The sequence below is a fragment of the Bos grunniens genome, chromosome 3, assembly GCF_055505025.1.
Source record: "Bos grunniens cultivar Pamir isolate PY7600 chromosome 3, Bosgru_T2T1.0, whole genome shotgun sequence".
NCBI lineage: Eukaryota > Metazoa > Chordata > Mammalia > Artiodactyla > Bovidae > Bos > Bos grunniens.
In genome coordinates, this window is record NC_141167.1 from 34686245 (window position 1) to 34707731 (window position 21487).

The 21487-nt window shown below is 43.6% G+C and overlaps 1 protein-coding gene across 25 annotated transcripts in view; it reads left to right on the forward strand.

Moving 5' to 3' along the window:
• Positions 1-21487, forward strand: part of FGGY (FGGY carbohydrate kinase domain containing) — a 532748-nt gene that overhangs the window by 6394 nt on the left and 504867 nt on the right. For 23 of the 25 annotated variants that reach the window (XR_015160120.1, XM_086390249.1, XM_086390248.1 and 20 more), the window contains exon 2: positions 20724-20935. Coding sequence is in view for 20 of the 25 variants with exons in the window: in XM_086390231.1 (XP_086246357.1) it covers positions 20738-20935 (198 nt within the window). In the remaining 5 variants the exon portion in view is untranslated. Of the gene's footprint in view, positions 1-13509; positions 13638-20723; positions 20936-21487 lie in introns of those variants that run through there. The other 2 variants (XM_086390234.1, XM_086390238.1) reach the window with 1 other exon arrangement.

A 21487-nucleotide genomic window follows, 5' to 3' on the forward strand; every position in this document is an offset into this window, starting at 1 on the left:
ATTTTATTTGACAACCGGAGGTGACTAGCTCAGAGGTTGGACCAAGAAGAAACTTCAAAGCGCTTTCCAAAGCCAAACTCGCACCAGAAAAAGGTCATGGTCACTGTTTGGTGGTCTGTTGCTGGTTTGATTTACTTTCAGTTCAGTTCAGTTCAGTCACTCAGTCGTGGCCAACTCTTTACAACTCCGTGGACTGCAGCACGCCAGGCCTCCCTGTTCATCACCAACTCCCGGCGTTTACCCAACCTCATGTCCATTGAGTCGGTGATGCCATCCAACCATCTCATCCTCTGTCGACCCCTTCTCCTCCTGCCCTCAAACTTTCCCAGCATCAGGGACTTTTCAGGTGAGTCACCTCTTCACATCAGGTGGCCAAAGTATTGGAATTTCAGCTTCAGCATCAGTCCTTGCAATGAATATTCAGGACTGATTTCCTTTAGGATTGACTGGTTGGATTTCCTTGCAGTCCAAGGGACTCTCAAGAGTCTTCTCCAACACCACAGTTCAAAAGCATTAATTCTTTGGTGCTCAGCTTTCTTTACAGTCCAACTGTCACATCCGTACATGACTACTGGAAAAACCATAGCCTAGACTAGACGGACCTTTGTTGGCAAAGTTAGTGTCTCTGCTTTTTAATATGCTGTCTAGGTTGGTCATAACTTTCTTTCCAAGGAGTAAGCATCTTTTAATTTCATGGCTGCAATCACCATCTGCAGTAAGTTTGGAACCCCTAAAAAATAAAGTCTGACACTGTTTCCACTGTTTCCCCATCTATTTGCCATGAAGTGATGGGACTGGATGCCATGATCTTAGTTTTCTGAATGTTGAGCTTTAAGCTAACTTTTTCACTCTCCTCTTTCACTTTCATCAAGAGGCTCTTTAGTTCTTCTTCACTTTCTGCCATAAGGGTGGTGTCATCTGTATATATGAGGTTATTGATATTTCTCCCGGCAATCTTGATTCCAGCTTGTGGTTCTTCCAGCCCAGCATTTCTCATGATGTACTCTGCATATAAGTTAAATAAGCAGGGTGACAATATACAGCTTGACGTACTCCTTTTCCTATTTGGAACCAGTTTGTTCCATGTCCAGTTCTAACTGTTGCTTCCTGACCTGCACACAGATTTCTCAGGAGGCAGTTGAAGTGGTTTGTTATTCCCATCTCTTTCAGAATTTTCCACAGTTTATTGTGATCCACACAGTCAAAGGCTTTGGCATAGTCAGTAAAGCAGAAATAGATGTTTTTCTGGAACTCTCTTGTTTTTCGATGATCCAGCGGATGTCGGCAATTTGATCTCTGGTTCCTCTGCCTTTTCTAAAACCAGCTTGAACATCTGGAAGTTTACGGTTCATGTATTGCTGAAGCCTGGCTTGGAGAATTTTGAGCATTACTTTAGTAGTGTGTGAGATGAGTGCAATTGTGTGGTAGTTTGAGCATTCTTTGGCATTACCTTTCTTTGGGATTGGAATGAAAACTGACCTTTTCCCGTCCTGTGGCCACTGCTGAGTTTTCCAAATTTGCTGGCATACTGAGTGCAGCACTTTCACAGCATCATCTTTCAGGATGTGAAAGAGCTCAACTGGAATTCCATCACCTCCACTAGCTTTGTTCGTAGTGATGCTTTCTAAGGCCCACTTGACTTCACATTCCAGGATGTCTGGCTCTAGGTGAGTGATCACACCATCGTGATTATCTGGGTCGTGAAGATCTTTTTTGTACAGTTCTTCTGTGTATTCTTGCCACCTCTTCTTAATATCTTCTGCTTCTGTTAGGTCCATACCATTTCTGTCGTTTATTGTGCTCATCTTTGCATGAAAATTTCCCTTGGTAGCTCTAATTTTCTTGAAGAGATCTCTAGTCTTTCCCATTCTGTTGTTTTCTTCTATTTCTTTGCATTGATACCTGAGGAAGGCTTTCTTATCTCTCCTTGCTATTCTTTGGAACTGTGCATTCAAATGGGTATATCTTTCCTTTTCTCCTTTGCTTTTCAGTTCTCTTCTTTTCACAGCTATTTGTAAGGCCTCCCCAGACAGCCATTTTTGGTTTTTGCATTTCTTTTTCTTGGAGATGTTCTTGATTCCTGTCTCCTGTACAATGTCACGAACCTCCATCCGTAGTTCATCAGGCACTCTGTCTATCAGATCTAGTCCCTTAAATCTATTTCTCACTTCCACTGTATAAGCATAAGAAATTTGATTTAGGTCATACCTGAATGGTCTAGTGGTTTTTCCCCACTTTCTTCAATTTCAGTCTGAATTTGGCAATAAGGAGTTCATGATCTGAGCCGCAGTCAGCTCCTGGTCTTGTTTTGCTGACTGTATAGAGCTTCTCCCTCTTTGGCTGCAAAGAATATAATCAATCTAATTTCGGTGTTGGCCGTCTGGTGATGTCCTTTAGCTTCCTGAATTCCAATGAAACCATTACATCTAAGATGTATGTTCTGCAGATGAATGAGTTTCACCAAAGATTGCAATGCCTGCAGCTGGCATCAGTCAACAGAAAGGGCCCTCTTCTCCACAAGAACACCTGACCACATGTCACACTCAGAACTTCAAAAGTTAAACATATTGGACTATGAAGTTTTGCCTCATCTGCAATATTCACCTGACCTATTGCCAACTGACTACCACTTCTTCAAGCATCTAGAAAAATTTTTTCAGGGAAAATGTTTCCACAACCAGCAGGATGCAGAAAATACTTTCCAAGATTTTGTGAAATCCTAAAGCATAGATTTTTATGCTACAGGAATAAACAAACTTATTTCTTATTGGCAAAAATGTGTTGATTATAATGATTCCTATCATGATTAATAAAGATGTGCTTGAGCCTAGTTATAATTTAAAATTCATAGTCCAAAACTACAATTACGTTTGTACCAACCTAATAAGTATTCCACGTGCTCTTGAAAAGAAAAAATATATTCTACTCTTGTTGGGAAATGTGCTTTTTACATGTCAGTTAGCTTTAATGACTACTGTTATGTATTATGTACTTGCTGATTTTCTATCTGCCTGTTCTACCAATTATTGAGAGTGGCACATTTAAATCTCTCATGATAATTGTAGACATACATGTTTCTCCTTGCAGTTCTATCAGATTTTGCTTTAGGTATTCTGACACTCTCTTATTAGGTGGATTAATATTTGGATTTTTAGGTCATATTGGTGAATCATCCACTTTATCATTTCATAATTTCTGCTGCTATTTTTCTTCAATATCTACTGAATCATTATTCCTGGTAATATTTTTGCTTTAAAATCTACTTGCTGCTGCTGCTGCTGCTGCTGCTGCTGCTGCTAAGTCGCTTCAGTCGTGTCCGACTCTGTGCGACCCCAGAGACGGCAGCCCACCAGGCTCCCCCTTCCCTGGGATTCTCCAGGCAAGAACACTGGAGTGGGTTGCCATTTCCTTCTCCAATGCATGAAAGTGAAAAGTGAAAGTGAAGTCGCTCAGTCGTGTCTGACTCTTAGCGACCCCATGGACTGCAGCCCACCAGGCTCCTCCGTCCATGGGATTCTCCAGGCAAGAGGACTGGAGTGGGGTGCCATTGCCTTCTACAATACATTTTACTTCTGCGTGTATTGAAACCCCACAATACATGGTCACTATTTTAGTTTTAAGCAGTCAATTATCTTTTTAAGACATTCAGAACTTTTTAAAAAGTGTATATATACCCACATAGTTAACTTTATGCTCTTCCTTTTATTTTATGGATCCAGATTTCCATGAGATATTATTTTCTCCCACTTCTTGTGGTACAGTTCTGCTGCTGAGAAATTTTGATCTTTTTTTCTTTTTTTTGGGTCCACACCTTGAGGCATGTGAAACTTCCCCAACTAGAGATAGAGTCCACACCCTCTGCAGTGGAACAGCAGAGTCTTAACCACTGGACCACCAGGGAAGCCACCGATGTTTTGTTCTTTTTTTTTTTTTTTTCCTCTGATGATGAATTTTGGTATGACATCTTTGGTATGTCTCAAAAAAAATCTTTATTTCAGCTTCAGTTTTGAAAGATTTTTTTCCCCCACAGGATAAAGAATTCTAGTATAAAGTTTTTTCTTCTAGTTCTTCAAATCTAGCTCTGCTGTTCATAGCTTGCATTATTTCTGTTGACATTCTCACATTTTTTTCTTTTTTTTTTGCATAATTTGCCATCTCTACCCTGACTGCCTTTAAGATTTCTCTTTACTATTGGTTTTGAACAATTTGGTTATGATGTTGCTTGGCTGAGTTTTCTTTATGTTTCTTTTGCTTGGAGTTCATTTGTGTTCTTGAATATGTGGTTTTATAGTTTTCATCAAATTTGGAAATTTTTAAGCATTATGTCTAATGTATTTCTCCTGATCTCTTCTTTGTTCTCTCCTTCAGGTATTCCCATTTCACATATATTAGGTCACTTAAGTTTTTCCACAGCTCACTGATGCTCTATTTTTAAAAAATCTTTTTTCTCTTTGTTATATTTTTGATAGTTTCTATTACAATGTCTTGAAGGTCACTAATCTTCTGTGTTATGTAATCTCATACAGTCAGCTTTTCATCTCAGATATTTTAGTTTTCATTTTTATAATTTCAACTTGATTCTTTTAAAAACCTTATATGTCTGAACTTTTAAATTCACTCTTTCCTTTAGCTTTTTGAACATAGGACTTTCACGTATAATAACTGCCATAATATCTGCATCAACTCATTCTATCAGATAGGTCAGTTCTGGGTTGGAGTCCATTGATTTTTCTCACTTTAAGTCGTATTTTCTTGGTTCTTTGCATGCTGTTAAGTTTTGACTGAATACCAGACCTTATGTGTTTTACCTTGTTCAATGCTAGATATTTCCGTATTTCTATAAATACACTTGATCTTTGTTTTGCAGCATGTCTAAGTTATTTGGAAACAGTTTGATCCTCTTGCGTCCTGCTTAAGCTTTGTTGAGTAGGACTAATGCTTCTTCACTGCTGAGGTAAAGCCGGTCTGTGTACTTGCCCCCAAGCGCTGTTAATTGTGAGGTTTTCCTCACTGGCTGGTGTGAATCGCCACTATTCATGGCCCTGTGTGAAGTCCACTGATTGCTCACTGTCATCCTTTTGAGTGCTTCTGGCTCAGACGGCTTCTTCGCATGTGTATAGTGACTGCTACTGTCCTGAATACTTGACGAACACACCTTCTGGGGCAACTTTCCTATCTCCTACTTTGCCCCAAGAATTCTAGCCTCCTTGCTCTGCACAGACTCCTAGCTCTCGCTCAGTTCAGGAAACTGCAGGCCTTGGTGTGGATTTTCTCTTCCTGTGTCCACGTCCCAGGCATTCAGCTTGAACAATTTCAGGATACCTCTTTTTCTCCCCCCATCTCTCTAACATCACTGTATTTTGTTGCCTGATGTCCTGTATCCTGAGAATCTTTGTTTCCTGTATTCATTATTTTAGTTATTTAAGGTGGGAGGGTAAATATGGTGCTCTTTATCTATCTTGGCTAGACGTGGAGGTCTTCACCTGGAAATTTTGAAGAAAATTTTAAGAGAGACTACTAGAGTTTCTGAGGAAGGGAATTTAAGTTATTCAGGCACTTTTACTGCTTGAGGCCTGAAAGGGCACAGTGAAGGAATAAATCAGAAGGAAAGACACCCTTAGATTTGTATAATTTTAAGTACAGGAACTATTTAGAAAGATGAGGGCAGCATGAATGCCTAGAGCTAATATTAGTGGTGTTGTTATACCTTTCTACTTAAGTGGGCAAGGGATGGAGAACTCAGAAATCCCGTGGAGAAAGCTGCCTTGAGAGGATGTATTATCTTAAAGAAATGCAGCAAGTTTGAGGCAGCTCCAAAGGAGGGGAACCCTGACCTTACTTTCCTTCCTCCTTTAAGGTTTCTGCTAATGGCTCTCCATGGGCAAAACCAACTAGAAGATAAAAGGGTTAGAGAGCCTTAGAGATCAGACTATAATCCCCAGGACACAGGGTAGGCAGAAAAGGGTTGAGTGTGGAAGAGGTGGGTAAACAGAATAACCTGCACAGGGAATCAGTGATAATTTTTAGATTGCTGGCTACAATGTCAGGGTGGTTGGTGGTGCCACTTGGTGGGAAAGAAGAGAAAAGGCACAGTATGTTTGGGCAGAAGTGGGTTTGACACAAGGAAAAACAATGAGATGGTTTTTCCTGGAAGTCCTGTAACTATCGTTTTAAATTGTTTAGAAGGTCCTTATCAACATGGATGATGAAGCAGAGTTTATATAGCAAGTACATATACAGTGATTTGTGTGGGGACTGGGTTTAGGAAGAGTGGGGAAAATAAAGTAAAAATCATTCAGCCTAAATGTATGTGTTGCCTGTCCCTTGGGCCATCTGGATTTTGGGCCAGTTACACTGAAATCTGTTGCAGACCAGGCTGAGAGCTGAGTATTTTGAATTCTGCTAGAGTGGCTATGGGATGAAGAGATTTGGAAAGCACTCAGTTACTGAACACCTATAGGGGATAAAAGTTGAGAAGACAGGTGATAAAATCAAGCGTGATTTAGATACGCCAAACTCAGTATAATTTATCAGATTCCGGGATTATAGAATTATGTGGCCAACGTTGATATTAGAGTGTGGCTGTTTTAAATCATCATGCGACATAGTGGAAAGAGTATGGGTTGAAGTCCCTCTCTTGTTTTTTACTGAGTCTGTGACATTGGGCTGCTGCTGCTAAGTCACTTCAGTCATGTCCGACTCTGTGCGACCCTATAGACGGCAGCCCACCAGGCTCCCCCGTCCCTGGGATTCTCCAGGCAAGAACAGTGGAGTGGGTTGCCATTTCCTTCTCCAATGCATGAAAGTGAAAAGTGAAAGGGAAGTCGCTCAGTTGTATCCGACTCTTCACGACCCCATGGACTGCGGCCTACCAGGCTCCTCCGTCCATGGGATTTTCCAGGCAAGAGTACTGAAGTGGGGTGCCATTGGGCAAGTGACCTAAATGCACAGAACCTTAGTTTCCCCTAAGAACTGGTCAGTCAGTTCTTTGCATCAGGTGGCCAAAGGATTGGAGTTTCAGCTTCAGCATTAGTCCTTCCAATGAATACTCAGGACTAGTTTCCTTTAGGATGGACTGGTTGGATCTCCTTGCAGTCCAAGGGACTCTCAGGAGTCTTTTCCAACACCGCAGTTCAAAAGGATCAGTTTTTGTTTGTGGACCCTCCAAAGTTGCTGGAAGTTTCAGCAAGGCCATCTACTAAGTCACTAGTAGCAGGCCAGGAAGAGAGTAAATGCTCACGTGAAATCTGTTGATCCAAGATGACGGTTGGCACAAAATACAAGTTTGAGAAAGATTGCTATTCGTGTGATGATACATATTGATAGAACATAGACAACACCAAATTCTAGGGACCTTAAAGGACGAGTCAGGTACTTGAGGAGGTTACCTCAAAGCTCACCTTCCAAAGCACTTTGCAAGACACCCCACCTCTCCTTCCCTTTTCTCCTCTGCAGATTGTTCCCTTTTTAGTGTGTGAGATTGGGTATTGGGCTGGATGGGCCAGTGATTTGTCCCAGCATGTGTTCCATCTGGGGAGCCTCCAGGGAGGTAAAGAAGACCTACTGTGTGCTCACAGGTTGCTATTAGCCCAGCTTCCCTCATCTCCACACAGAGTCACATGGGAACATGGGACTCTGAAGATTATTCTTGTTAAATGTACTAAGCACACCATATCCTTTTTTCCTGTCTCTTGATTTTAGGAAAAGCCATGGCATGGAGGAGCAGTTGTCGGAACTAAAAGTATATAACAAAGAGGAAAGAAAGTTCCTTCCTCGAGGAGGTCATGAGAATCATTTTAAAACATTCTAAGGGCTCAGTTCAGTTCAGTCTCTCAGTCGTGTCTGAATGTTTGTGACCCCATGGACTGCAGCACGCTAGGCCTCCCTGTCCATCACCAGCTCCCAGAGTTTACTGAAACTCATGTTCATTGAGTTGGTGATGCCATCCAATCATCTCATCCTCTGTCATCCCCTTCTCCCGCCTTCAATCTTTCCCAATATCAGGGTCTTTTCAGATTAGTCAGTTCTTCGCATCAGGTGGCCAAAGGATTGGAGTTTCAGCTTCAGCATCAGTCCTTCCAGTGAATATTCAGGACTGATCTTCTTTAGGATGAACTGGTTGGATCTCTTACAGTCCAAGGGGCTCTCAAGAGTCTTCTCCAACACCACAGTTCAAAAGCATCAATTCTTCAGCACTCAGCTTTCTTTATAGTCCTACTCATGTCCATCGGGCTGGTGATGCCATCCAACCATCTCACCCTCTGTCATCCCCTTCTCCTCCCTCCTTCAGTCTTTCCCAGCATCAGGGTCTTGTCAAATGAGTCAGCTCTTTGCATTAGGTGGCCAAAGTATTGGAGTTTCAGCTTCAACATCAGTCCTTCCAATGAATATTCAGGACTGATCTTCTTTAGGATGAACTGGTTGGATCTCTTACAGTCCAAGGGACTCTCAAGAGTCTTCTCTAACACCACAGTTCAAAAGCATCCATTCTTTAGCGCTCAGCTTTCTTTATAGTCCAAATCTTATATCCATACATGACTATTGGAAAAACCATAGCTTTGACTAGATGGACCTTTGTTGGCAAATAATGTCTCTGCTTTTTAATATGCTGTCTAGGTAGGTCACAGCTTTTCTTCCAAGGAGCAAGTGTCTTAATTTCATCGCTACAGTCACCATCTGCAATGATTTTGGAGCCCCCCAAAATGAAATCTGTCACTGTTTCCATTGTTTCCCCATCTATCTGCCATGAAGTGATGAGACTAGATGCCATGATCTTCATTTTCTGAATGTTGAGTTTTAAGCCAGCTTTCTCACTCTCCTCTTTCACTTTCATCAAGAGGCTCTTTAGTTCTTCACTTTCTGCCATAAGGGTGGTGTCATCTGCATATCTAAGGGCTGCATATCCAAGGGCTAGCTCACTTAAGAGAGATTAGGTGGTTTGGATGATCCCATGGGATAAAAATGTGGACTAGAGGGTGGAAGCCACATAAAGTAGATTTCAACCCAGTACAAGAATCTTTCTTATAATTACAATAGTAGCTGCCTATTGTGAAAATTCAAACAGCACAGAGAGGGGAGGTTAAAAATTGCCCTCCATGCTTCCACTGTACTGCTTTCTGTAGATGTCACTGCAGTAAGCAGGCTTTTGCATATTCTTCCTGAAGTTTTGTATGTTAGGTCCTTACACAGTTTCGGAGAAGGCAATGGTACCCCATTCCAGTACTCTTGCCCGGAAAATCCCATGGACAGAGGAGCCTAGTGGGCTGCAGTCCATGGGGTTGCTAAGAGTCAGACACAACTGAGCGACTTCACTTTCACTTTTCACTTTCATGCATTGGAGAAGGAAATGCCAACCCACTCCAATGTCCTTGCCCGGAGAATCCCAGGGACGGTGGAGCCTGGTGGGCTGCCGTCTATGGGGTCACACAGAGTCAGACATGACTGAAGCGACTTAGCAGCAGCAGCAGCAGCATTCAGGGTAGCCTGAAGGGTTTTAATAGCACAGACTGTGAACCGTACTCCCTAGAGTTTCTGCATTAGTAGGTCTGGGTTGGAGCCTGAGAGTTTGCGTTTCTAACACATTGCTTGGTGGTGCTGATGCTGACTTTCTGAAGCTCACAGTTTGAGAACCACTGATGTGGTTTCCTCTTTACAGAGTTCTTACAAATGCAGTCATATTGTAGTGTCTAAGAATTTGCTCTTTTACTCAATAACACGTAATTAGCAGTTTTCTTTAGCTATGTCTCATTTTTAACAACTGCTTCTGTATCAGTTTTAGCAAGGCCCCTATAAATGAATGGGGCTTCCCTAGTGGTTCAGTGGTAAAGAATCCAGCTGCAATGCAGGAGCTGCAGGAGATGTGGGTTTGATCCCTGGGTTGGGAAGATCCCCTGGAGGAGGGCATGACAACACACTCCAGTATTCTTGATTGGAGAATCCCTTGGATAGAGGAGCCTGGTGGTCTACAGTCCGTGAGGTTGCAAAGAGTCAGACAGACACAACTAAGCGACTTAGCATGCAGGCACTATAGATGAATATTGAATTTGTTTCCAGGGTTTTTGTGAGTGTGCCCTTGCCTTTAAAAAATAAATCTGAAATGTGCATTTTTGTATATATCTTTTAGATGAGCCAATCTTCAGTTCTTAGAAGGTAAATTCTTAGAAGTTACAGCTCTTGGGTAAAGAGGTAGATTTGGAAAACAGATAGATATTGCCAAATTGTTCTAAAGGAGGATGAACCAATTATTCTCCTGCTAAAAGTATCTGAAACTGCTTGTGTCCCCAAGCACTTGCCCAAAATGGATATTATCAGTGTTTTCATTTTCTGCCCATTTTTTTAAGGTGTAAAATTGTATATCAGTGTTGTTTTGATTTGCATTTCCCTCCATTTTTTGTGAGGTTAAAGGGTCAATGTATGGATTGAATATCTTTTTCTATGAACTGCAAGTTTGTATTTTTTGCATCACATGAACAAAGGCAGCAAACTTTTATTTGCGGGATTGCTAGTAATGTTGTAAGGTTGGCATATTAGGAGTTGTGATCAGAGATGAGGTTGGGCAGTGGGGTTAGTGGTTTGGGCAGGAGCAGGAGCTTTGAGTTCCTTGTGGGCCAGATAAAGAACTTGGCCTTCACTTTGGACAGAAGCAGCATTGCTGGTGTTGAAGCTTACCCTGCAGCTCGTGATAATTTTAACAGGGCCTGTTTCTGGAAAGGCACACTGTTCAGTAATCTTCCAGTAACTCATTCTTTCGGCCTTTCACGTGGGGCCTTGAAGCCACCTAGCCATTCTTCATAAATAGGGTAGGGGGGCGTCGTAGAGCAGCGCGTTGTACAGCAAAAATGAACACAACATTGTAAAGTAGTTATCCTCCAATTAACAAATGGTCAGTAATTGTTAGCAGTAAGTAAAAATACATTACTATATATTAATAATATATACTATATAATAATAACATAAAAATGTTTATATTAGTAAAATAATAGGAAAAAAATAATAGAATTTCTTTAAAAAGGGGAAAAAAAAAGCCAAAAGAGTAGGGTAGAAACCTCAGCCATCCTCAGGCTGGGCATTGTCTTTGAGGGCAGAGTTTTGCAAGATGGTGCAGGGACTGGATTTTGTTGCTGTACCCAATACTTCTCTCCTCAATGCCTGTGTGTGCGGAAGTGGGCTGCAGGTCAGGAGGAAGAATGCCCTGGGAAGGGGTGCAGTGCTTCATACAGAAGAAAGGCTTGCTGACTGTGCTTCTAGACCTCTCCAGGGATGGAGAGTTTTTAGATGCTTTTTATTTTAAAAGGTATTTGACTATTTTATACATTAATAATTTCCTCCTCCCTCCCAGCCCAAGAATTCCCTATTACTGCAGGACACACGGCATGTTTCCGTCTAGGCAGAAGGAAGTAGAGGGCAGAACATTCTCAATATCTAATGCTTCTCATAGTAGCCTGTATAGTGACATAGGGTTGTCATTAATCAGAGCATGGAGGAGGCGTTTCTGATGGTTGAGTGTCTGAGAAGTTTTCACAGGATGAACTGACTTGGAATTGTGTTCTGAGTATGCTAAGGATGAAAGCAACTTGGTTGGGAGGTGGGAAAAGTCAAGTCATTTCAGGGATAGATAAGAGTCCTGTTCTGGCCTAGACAAACCTGAAATTGAATACAGCCTCCTTAATCTTCCAGCTTTGTGACCATCCACTGGATTTTGTTCCCCTCAGGATTTCAGTGTCTTCCCCCTGTAAGTGGGGGAAGGGTGGGTGTCATAAATGTGGGTTCCCCCTCTCCCCGTCTCTGCAGAGAGAATAGCTTGGTAGGGCATTTTAAAGGGCTTGGAAGGCATTTTAACAAGTAGGGAGCTGCTTTATTGGATCACAAGGATTGAAGAGAAGGGAGTGTAAGTGAGGTTTTATAGAAGAGGACATGGGAGATCCAGAGTTTAATTTACTCTCAGGCAATGTTTGTTTTGGGAGTTTGGGGATGTCATTTGATGCGTCAGATTTTCCACCCATGATTTTGTTAGGACTTATACCGTGCATTTGGCCTCAGCATGGCTGGGTTTTGTATTTTCTCTGTGTCATCCATTGAGCATTGCCTGTGTGGCTTTTGGACGGTGGTGGGTTTTGGCCACGGCCCAGGATCGCCTCAGTGTTGATCCCTGTGACCACCACATTGTGAGGCATGCACGAGGCTTCCTTAAGTTTGCCTGTTCTACCTGTTGGAATCCAACTTTGAATCTAAGACGACAGCCAGCTTTTCTTCTGTCTGATTTAATTCCATACCCCTCATCCAGTCATCTCAGATTTGTCTTTAAAGATGGGCTCAGTCCAAAGCATGAAGATCCTAAACATCTTGAAAAATACTGGGCTTCTGATCTAGTGCTTGGAAGACTGATGAAAACAGTAACCCTGTACTTATTTTATCAACTTACATCTCCATATTCTGCCAAGGAAGGTGGAGTTGAAACAAGACGCTTGGCTTCAAGAGTATAGCCGAGGTTCCACTGGCAAATGGAGCCCCCCTTACTGCCACGTGCAATATTACCAGGTGCATTAGTTGTGCTTCAAGTACATAAACTAGGCACAACTTGAGGCATCACTGTTTGACTTTCAAAAATAAGATTCTTACACTAAATTGTCAACTATTTAAAATCAGAAATGATATATTTTTCAGCTTCCTATTCCTAGTGTCCTGACCCAGAGAAAGCACTTTACATTTGTTTACTGGAATTTGAGCTGTTAGACATGGTGTGAATACCTAGGTATAGATCATGCATACTAAACATCCCTGCAGATGTTCAGGGATGATTTGGTCATGAAAGAGAAGGTTGGCATATCTTAATAGACCTAATAATTGCTGCTGTTTACTGAGTGTGTTTGTGTGTGTGTGTGTGTGTGTGTGTTAGCCACTCAGTCATGTCTGACTCTCTGTGATCCTATGACTGTAGCCTGCCAAGCTCCTCTGTCCATGGAATTCTCCAGGCAAGAATACTGGAGTGGGTGGCCATTCCCTTCTCCAGGGGATCTTCCCAATCCGGAGGTCAAAGCTGGGTCTCCCATATTGTAGGCAGATTCTTTACCATCTGAGCCACTAGGGAAGCTGTTACTGAGCATACCATATATTAATACCAGGCACTGTGCTGGGCCCCCTGGTTATACAATCTTAGTTAATCGTTCAAAGCATATAGCAAGATTGGAGCTGCGGGAGACAGCCTTTCACTTTAAGAGGAGAAGTACCTGTCAAGAAGCTGTACTTGTTCTCCCATGTATATTTTTGGTAAAGCCGATGGAGAACCAGGTATTATTGCCAGATTAGCTCTTTCCTTCCCCTGCCAAATTTTCTCTCCATTTTAGAGCATGGGAGAATTGCTTTAAGTGGTATTTAATTCTTTCTGTTAAGGAGACTGAAGTGGAGCAGCATACTCATTGCTTATCTTTTTCTTCCCAAATCTCCCAACCCCCTGATTATATTATAACTAAAAAAAAAAATGTGTGTGTGACTTGTGTACTTGAACTCCCAGCCAAGACCAAAGATCAAAGTCAAGAGAGGATATTAAGCTCACTCCCAGGTCCCTGGGACACTGTATCTGTAGCCACTGTCCTCAAGTTTGTCCTGGAGGAGTGGCCCACTAAGAAGTAGAACTGCAGGTAAGCTTATCCACTCTGGAGGGTTGCAGTCTTAGGGACTAGTGTTCTGCTCTTTAGTCATTTAGGGGAAAAGAAGGAAGCAAATAAATATAAGAGACAACCCCAAAGAGTGGTTTTCAGCACGATTATGTGTAGCATGACCCCTTTTGAGAATTTTTGGGACAGTTATGCAGAGAACAGCCTCCATGTCCCTGACTCTGTCTCCTTTTCTCACACTGCCTTTGAGCAGCTTTCACGTTTGTTGAGGAATCAGCTGTGAAGCCTGTGGTTTCCTGTGGCACATTTCTAATAATATTTGTACAGGCTATTGTTTAATGCACCATATAAATATTTATCATAAGAGCGGTCTTTTGATCATGAACAGAGGCTAAAAACCAGTTCAGTCAATGCTGGCAATTGGCTGGGAAGCTGTTCTGCCCTTTGGAGCCTCTTGTAGACTGAGAAGTTAGGTAAGGCCTGGGACATGTGTGCAGCCAGCTTGAATTTCTCCCTGTAGCTTTTCTTTCTCTTGGCTTCCACAGTCTATGCTCTTAATTCTCTTGTCTGACCAGCCACCCCATATTCCCTGTTAGTTGTGTTTCTTTTTTAATGGGCTTCCCTGGTGGCTCAGATGGTAAAGAATCTGCCTGTAATGCAGAAGACCTGGGTTCGATACCTGGGTTGAGAAGATCCCCTGGAGGAGGCCATGCCAACCCATTCCAGTATTCTTGCCTGGATTATTGCCATAGACAAAGCAGCCTGGTGGGCTACAGCCCATGAGGTCACAGAGAGTCGGATACCCCATATTCCTTATTAGTTGTCTTTCTTTTTAGAGAATTTATCTCTGCCTCAAATGAATGAAGTGGGATCAACTTTCTGACTCTCAGCATTCATCTGTTGGGGTTTAAAGCCACACCATTGTGACCTGGACAAAACCCAGCTCCTTTGGTGTTGTGCTCTGTGACCTTAAACTGCTTTATTGCTGAGAACCTCAGTCTCTCTAACTGGGAAATGAGCTCACAGTGGCAACCTCACGGGATTGTTACAAGTGAAATCACAGAATCAGGTGGATGATTTGCAGAGCAGAGCCTAATAAGTGCCAGTTGTTGCTGCCTTTGTTGTTGGCACTGTTGTTGAAGGATTCGGTTTTCACTTTTAGGTTGGAAAGAGCCCTAAAGTTGCCTTAAGAGGCCAGGGTTCAAATGCAGATGCTGCTGCTGTTTACTCTTTGTGTGACTTGGGGCAAATTTTCCTATCCCAACAAGGTATAAAATGGTGGTAGGTTCCCCAGCTTGAATGCATTTCAGTTGGAAGAGATGAACAAAGGTGTAAAAATGCCAAGCATGCAGGAGGATCCTAATCCTTTTTTTTTTTTTAAAGCAAATTATAAAAGGGAATAATGTTTTCCATTTTGCAGTTACTTTATTCTCTGAGGCCAAGAGGAACTGGAATGTAGTTTGGAGTCTAGGACACATCAGAGAGTACTTATGACCCAGGAACAAAGGGCACAGAGGGGAGACTAGGAATCTGAGTGCAGAAAATCCTCTGGCAGAGTTTTTATAACTCACAGGGTCAAGTTTCAGGGAAGCTGCCCTAGAGCTTGAACTTCTCAAGATCCAGGTGTGGAAACAATCATAAAGAGATCACTTAAAACTATAGTAATAGGAAACGTAGTGAACCTGAAATATTTAATTAGGATCTATTTCTTACAAAAACATGAACTGGGGTGTGTGTGTGTGAACAACGCAGAGAAGGTATGATGCCCTTGTTCCCATGGGTTTGACTCTCTTTTGGACTGATATCTCAGTCATACAGTCTAGAAATGGATAGTTTTACCAGAGAGAGGCCACCTGGTATTGGGGAAGGGCCAGTCTCTGAAGGTGGGCAGCCTGAGTTCTGAGTAAACCAGTTGTAGACAGAGTAGGCACATGGCTTTGAGCCCTAGGTCAGGAAGATCCCCCGGAGAAGGAAATCCACTCCAGTATTCTTGTCATGAACAGAGGAGCCTGGTGGGCTGCATCTCACAGGGTCACAAAAGAGTCAGACACAACTTAGTGACTAAACAACAAGAACAGGGTACAGAGTAGGCAGAGTCCTTGGCAAACGTGCGTTAACTACGTGGAGGGTATCCTGCAGCATGGGGCTTCCTAGGTGGCACTGGTGGTAAAGAACCCACCTGCCAGTGCAGGAGACATAAGAGAGGTGGGTTCTATCCCTGAGTTGGGAAGATCTCCTGGAGGAGGGCACGGCAACCCACTCTAGTATTCTCACCTGGAGAGTCCCTATGGACAGAGGAGCCTGATGGGCTACATACAATCCATGGGGTCGCAGAGCCAGACACGACCGAAGCAACTTAGCACGCATGAACCTGTTAGCATGGCATTCCAAGAACGGTTAGGGATTTGGTAGCAGAGGGATCGAGACTGCTCTCACCTCTATCACTTGGTATTTATATAACGTACGTGAGCAAGTTACTTGACTAGCCTAGGACTTGTTTTCCCTCATCAGTAAAATGGGAATGGTCCTAGTAATTCTCTTCAAGGGTTGATATCAGGACAAAAAGTGGATTTAAAAATGTAAGCAAGCTGCTTAGTAAAGCATCAGGTACACAGTAAATTTTACCTGAAGGTGGGTTTTAAGAGTTTGCTCTGAGTCTCAGGGACATGGTGAGTTTGTGCCATGTGCCAGACACTGGGCTGGCACTAGGGGTACCGCTGTGGTCCAGGCAGCCCTGGAGTTAACTCTCTAATGGCAAAGCTCCAGTCTGCATACAAGTCAGAGTGGAGGGGGAGGGTTCTCCGGAAGGATGGGCTCTTTCCTCTTTAGCCAAGAAATAGGTCCAAAACCCAGAGCCAGGGTAAGCCCTGAGTCAGCTACAGAGTGGAAATTTGCCTCTTTGGATTTTACTGGACTGAATCAGGATGTCTGGTGGGTGGTGAGATGAGATATTCCATGCAGAAGAAGACAGTCGCAAGTGAAGGAACCAGGCCTGAGGAGCTGGGCCAGCCCCCTGGGGGCCTCTTTTGTCACTGGCTCTGGTAGGAGTAGAGAGAAGCTTGGGTGGCTGGCCAGGTCTGTGTAAGCCAGAATGTTTGCATGGACTCTTCATTTCCTATTTCTTTCCCCTTGTTTCTCCCTGCAGTGTTTAGAATAGTTTTGAAAAGCTCTAGTCAAGGACAGAGTTGTTGACTTGCCAGGATCAGTGTTGGAGGGCAGCGTCCTTGGGTCCTTCCAAGTGGTGACAGTGGGACGCTAAGAGAGGCAGTCCTGAGTTCAGCAAGTGGAGGCCTGTGGTCATTTGGGGGCGGTGGAGCGGCCAGCCTCGTCAGTCTTCTTCCTCGGCAGATAAAGAAATCTAGGAAGATATAAGCCATGGCACTGCCCTGTTTTGCCCTTCACTGTATCCTCAGTTCCTAGCAGGGTGTCTGATGCCTGGCACAATCTGCATTTCTTCTAATATCAGTCACTGATTGCAACATGCCTCATTATTTCATATATCACTAAGAAAGATGTTCCCAGTTGCCATTGGTTTTTAAGTCACTGATTTCAGAGAAGCTAAATGTGAAAAGAAATGAGTACCTTAGAATTAATAAAATGTGGTTGTAAGCATCCAGTAAATATTTATTAATTGGATGAATGAAGCATACAGATATTAGAATCAAGGCAAAACACTAGTGCAGATAAATCCAAACCTAGGAATCTGAACTATTAAAGCATTAAAGCATGAACCTGTTCATCCTTATTTTTTTTTGTTGATTCACTGATTTAGGTGTTCATTCCATAAGAACTTAGTTAGAACTATTATGTACCAGACAGTGTTTGGGGATACAGGCACTTGTAGGAGCTGAGGATATAGAAATCAATCAGTTCCTTTCTTCAGGTTCAGGCCAGTGAGGGAGGTGAACACAGAAGCCAAAAATTCGGTCAGAGTGATTTTTAAAAAGTTTAAAAGAAAGAAGGGACACAGTACTCTGGTGGCGCTGGGGCATGGAGAGAGGCAAGAGGTGATGGTTGGGATTCTCTGGTGGTGCAGTGATTAAGACTCTGTGCTTCCAGGGGAAGGAACCCAGGTCCAATCTCTGGTCTGGGAACTATATCCTACATGCCTCAGTGAAGATCCCACACATGGCAGCAAAGATCCTATGTGCCACAGAACAGCCAAACAAATTAAGAAAAAAGTGTTGGTTGAGCAAGATCTTAACGTGAAAGTCAGTAGGCAGCATATTAAAAAGCAGAGATGCCAACAACGGCCCTTCTAGTCAAAGCTGTGATTTTTACAGTAGTCATGTATGGATGTGAGAGTTGGACTATAAAAAGAGCTGAGCGCTGAAGAATTGATGCTTTTGAACTGTGGTGTTGGAGAAGACTCTTGAGAGTCCCTTGGACTGCAAGGAGATCCAACCAGTCCATCCTAGAGGAAATCAGTCCTGAATATTCATTGGAAGGACTGATGCTGAAGCTGAAGCTCCAATACTTTGGCCACCTGACTCATCGGAAAAGACTCTGATCATGGGAAAGATTGAAGGCAGGAGGAGAAGGGGATGACAGAGGATGAGATGGTTGGATGGTATCACCGACTCCATGGACATGAGTCTGAGTAAACCCCGTGAGTTGGTGATGGACAGGGAGGCCTGGCATGCTGCAGTCCATGGGGTTGCAAAGATTCAGACATGACTGAGCGACTGAACTGAACTGATGCACAGAAGAGAGAAAGGAAGTTGGAAGGAAAGAGAAGCATGAAGTGGAGACAGTCCTGTAGTGGTGTGGTGCACCTGGGAACCTGTGAGGGTTCAATGTGTCTGAAGCCTGATGTGAGAACAGGCAGGACTGTAGTAGATGTGGCTGGATAGGAGGCAGAGGGCAGATCCTGGAGGGCCTGGGATGCTGTGCCGAGGGCCTCAGCCAATGGTTTTAAGTCCTTAGGAAGAACTCAGCAGAGTCACTGTTGGGGGAGGGTCGAGGGCCAGGCAAGGATGATCTTTGCTTGACACAGCGCTGCTGTGCTTTGATCTATTTCAGTTTTCAGTTTCCTTCGAGTAATGGCTTGAAGAAAAAATATCCCTTTTGGGTGTTTGAAGGAATGCATGTTTTGAAAACTGGTGCCGCTGATCGTGTGGGCGAGGAGATGAGAAAGCAGTTAGGCCGGAGCCTTGGAGTTGTTCTCTGAAGCTCAGAGGAGGATAGCCCTTGTTCGTACTCCAGCTTCCACCTTCGCCTCTCCAGCTGCTCATGAACCATAGGGGCCACATGCTGTTGGGGGATCATTGTGAGCAAGTCAGAAACCATCATGTTTAACGAAGCCATTTTTAACTGGGATAAATACCCAGGAAACCTTAACGGAACACCTGCTGGCTGACTTCGTTTTTGAATCCCCAAGTATGATCTTGCCGAGGAAATATTACCTCTTTGAAGTGAAAGAATACAGAACACTGCTGTGGTTGAAATTAGACCCTGGGCGCTGAGGCTACCCTGAGCTCACCTAGGGGACTGTAGCACGTTCTCCAGCATAAATATCTTGGGGGCTTGTTCTTATTCTTTAAAACACCAGTCTGGAAAATGAAAGCCTCTGTGAGATGTCTGCGTCCTAGGGGCTAATCTGAGCAAAGGGACCCAGAGCAGCAGTGAAGGCCAAGGAATTCCTGGAGTGTTCGCTGGTCAGGTTTCCTTGTAACTCGCAAGGCGTCTGTAAAGAAAACAGATTGTCTAACAAATTCCTGATCCTGTCTCCCTCGAGGCTCCTTCCCAGTCCCAGTCAGTTCACGACACGGCCTGCAGTGTATTTGCCTCTTCTCTGAATCTGTGCTGTGAGCTGTTACCAAGGAAAAGAGAATGTACAGGTGTGGGATTGTGGGTTCAGGCTGCTCTGCAGTCGTGCTGCCTCATCTCTTCATTTCCGAAACCTTTTTGCCTGTCAGTATAATGTGCATGATTATTCCAACTTCCATTTACTGTTCATAAGTGTATGGACCTAGCATTAAGAGAAAATTTATATATTCCTTGGAGTCTCATCTTAATCACCTATAAAATAGACACTCACCGTCAGGGTGAGGGGGGAATTGGATGAAAGTAGGCAAAAGGTACAAAACTTCCAGTGATAAATGAATACTAGGAATATAATGTACAATGTGATAAATATAATTAACCCTGCTGTATTTGTATATGAAAGTTGTTAAGAGAGTAGATCCTACGAGACCTCATGACACAAATATTTTTCTGTTTCTTTGCTTTTCAATCTGTATGAGATGATAGATTTTTACTAGATGTATTGTGATAATCATTTCTTAAGGTATGTAAGCTTTATGCTGTGTACCTTGAACAATAGTTCTGTATGTCAATTATACTTTAATAAAACTGGAATAAAAACAATCTCACCTTGTAGCATCACAGTGAGTAGAGGGCCTCTATGACTTCCCTGGTAGCTCAGATGGTAAAGCATCTGCCTACAATGCGGGTGACCCAGGTTCGATCCCTGGGTCAGGAAGATTCCCTGGAGAAGGAAATGGCAACCCACTGCAGTACTCTTGCCTGGAAGATCCCATGGATGGAGGAGCCTGGTAGACTGCAGTCCATGGGGTCGCAAAGAGTCAGACACGACTGAGTGACTTCACTCACTTACTCATGTACTGTTTAGAGTGCTTATTGGCACGTGATAGGTGCTCAGTAGATAGTTTTTTCAATGAATGGCTGACCAGGTAGGTGAGTTCCTTTTTAGCACCATGGCCATTGCCCTTTTGATTCAAATTCATTGAGGAGAAAATGTGTACCTGTTGCTTCCAGATTCTCAGTTCTACAACCTTTTGTTTTTCTTCATTGCACTTTTCATCCGATATCATGATTTTGGTTGAATAATGGTGAAGCTTGTAAATGCTCATCATCTGACTCCCTCCAGAGAACAGAAACTCCATGTCTGAGGCCACGTCTGCCTGTTCACCCACCACCTACCTCAGTGCCTGCTCGCACACTGGCAGCAATGAGCATCTTTCTTGGATTAATGAATAATCATCCAGTTCGTCAGCTGTGCCCCTTCATTTCCACTTTCAAGATGTTCCTGTGCTCGACTTTGCAGACCCGCTTGGTCTTCACGTGGTTTGGCCTTTGACCCCACAGGTGGAGGGATAACAATGCCCGGTGGAAATGAACCCAGGAGCTACTATGTGGGCGTGGATGTGGGGACCGGCAGTGTCCGAGCAGCCCTTGTGGACCAGAGGGGCACCCTCTTGGCTTTTGCAGACCAGCCCATCAATCAATGGGAGCCTCAGTTCAACCACCATGAGCAGTCGTCCGAGGACATCTGGGCCGCATGCTGCGTTGTCTCAAAGGTATGGCCCTGACTCTGGCATTCTATCCTTGCACATGCTTCCTTCCCCCCGCCCCTCCACTGAGTGTCTCTTGTGTGTCCATCTGGTACCAGGGACAACGTATGGGTAACTTTAGACACTGGCTTTGCCTTTTGGGAGCTCAGAGTCTGTGACAGAGACCAACAGTCAGCAGGGATATGACATGACAGGTGTGGGAACAAAGTGACTGTGGCTGGAGCTGAGGATGGGGCCAAGCCAGAGGGGCTCAGGGTAGACGGTGGAGGACTCGGAGCATGCAGTCAGAGGATTTGGTTGGGTGTGACTGGATGTGAAGACGTCACTGATCACCAGAGCTCACCTCTACGGTGCCTTCAGGTGTGCCCAGTTCTGTGTAAAATAGGTTAACCTGCATCATAGAGGAGAATCCTTGCAATGGCTGTATAGAGGCAGTGCTATTAACACCCTCATTTCATTGAGGCAGAAACAGAGGCACAGAAAGATTAGATAACTTCCCCATGCTCATGCAGTTAATAAGTAGGAAAGGCAGGGCTGGAACCTAAGCAGTCTGATTCC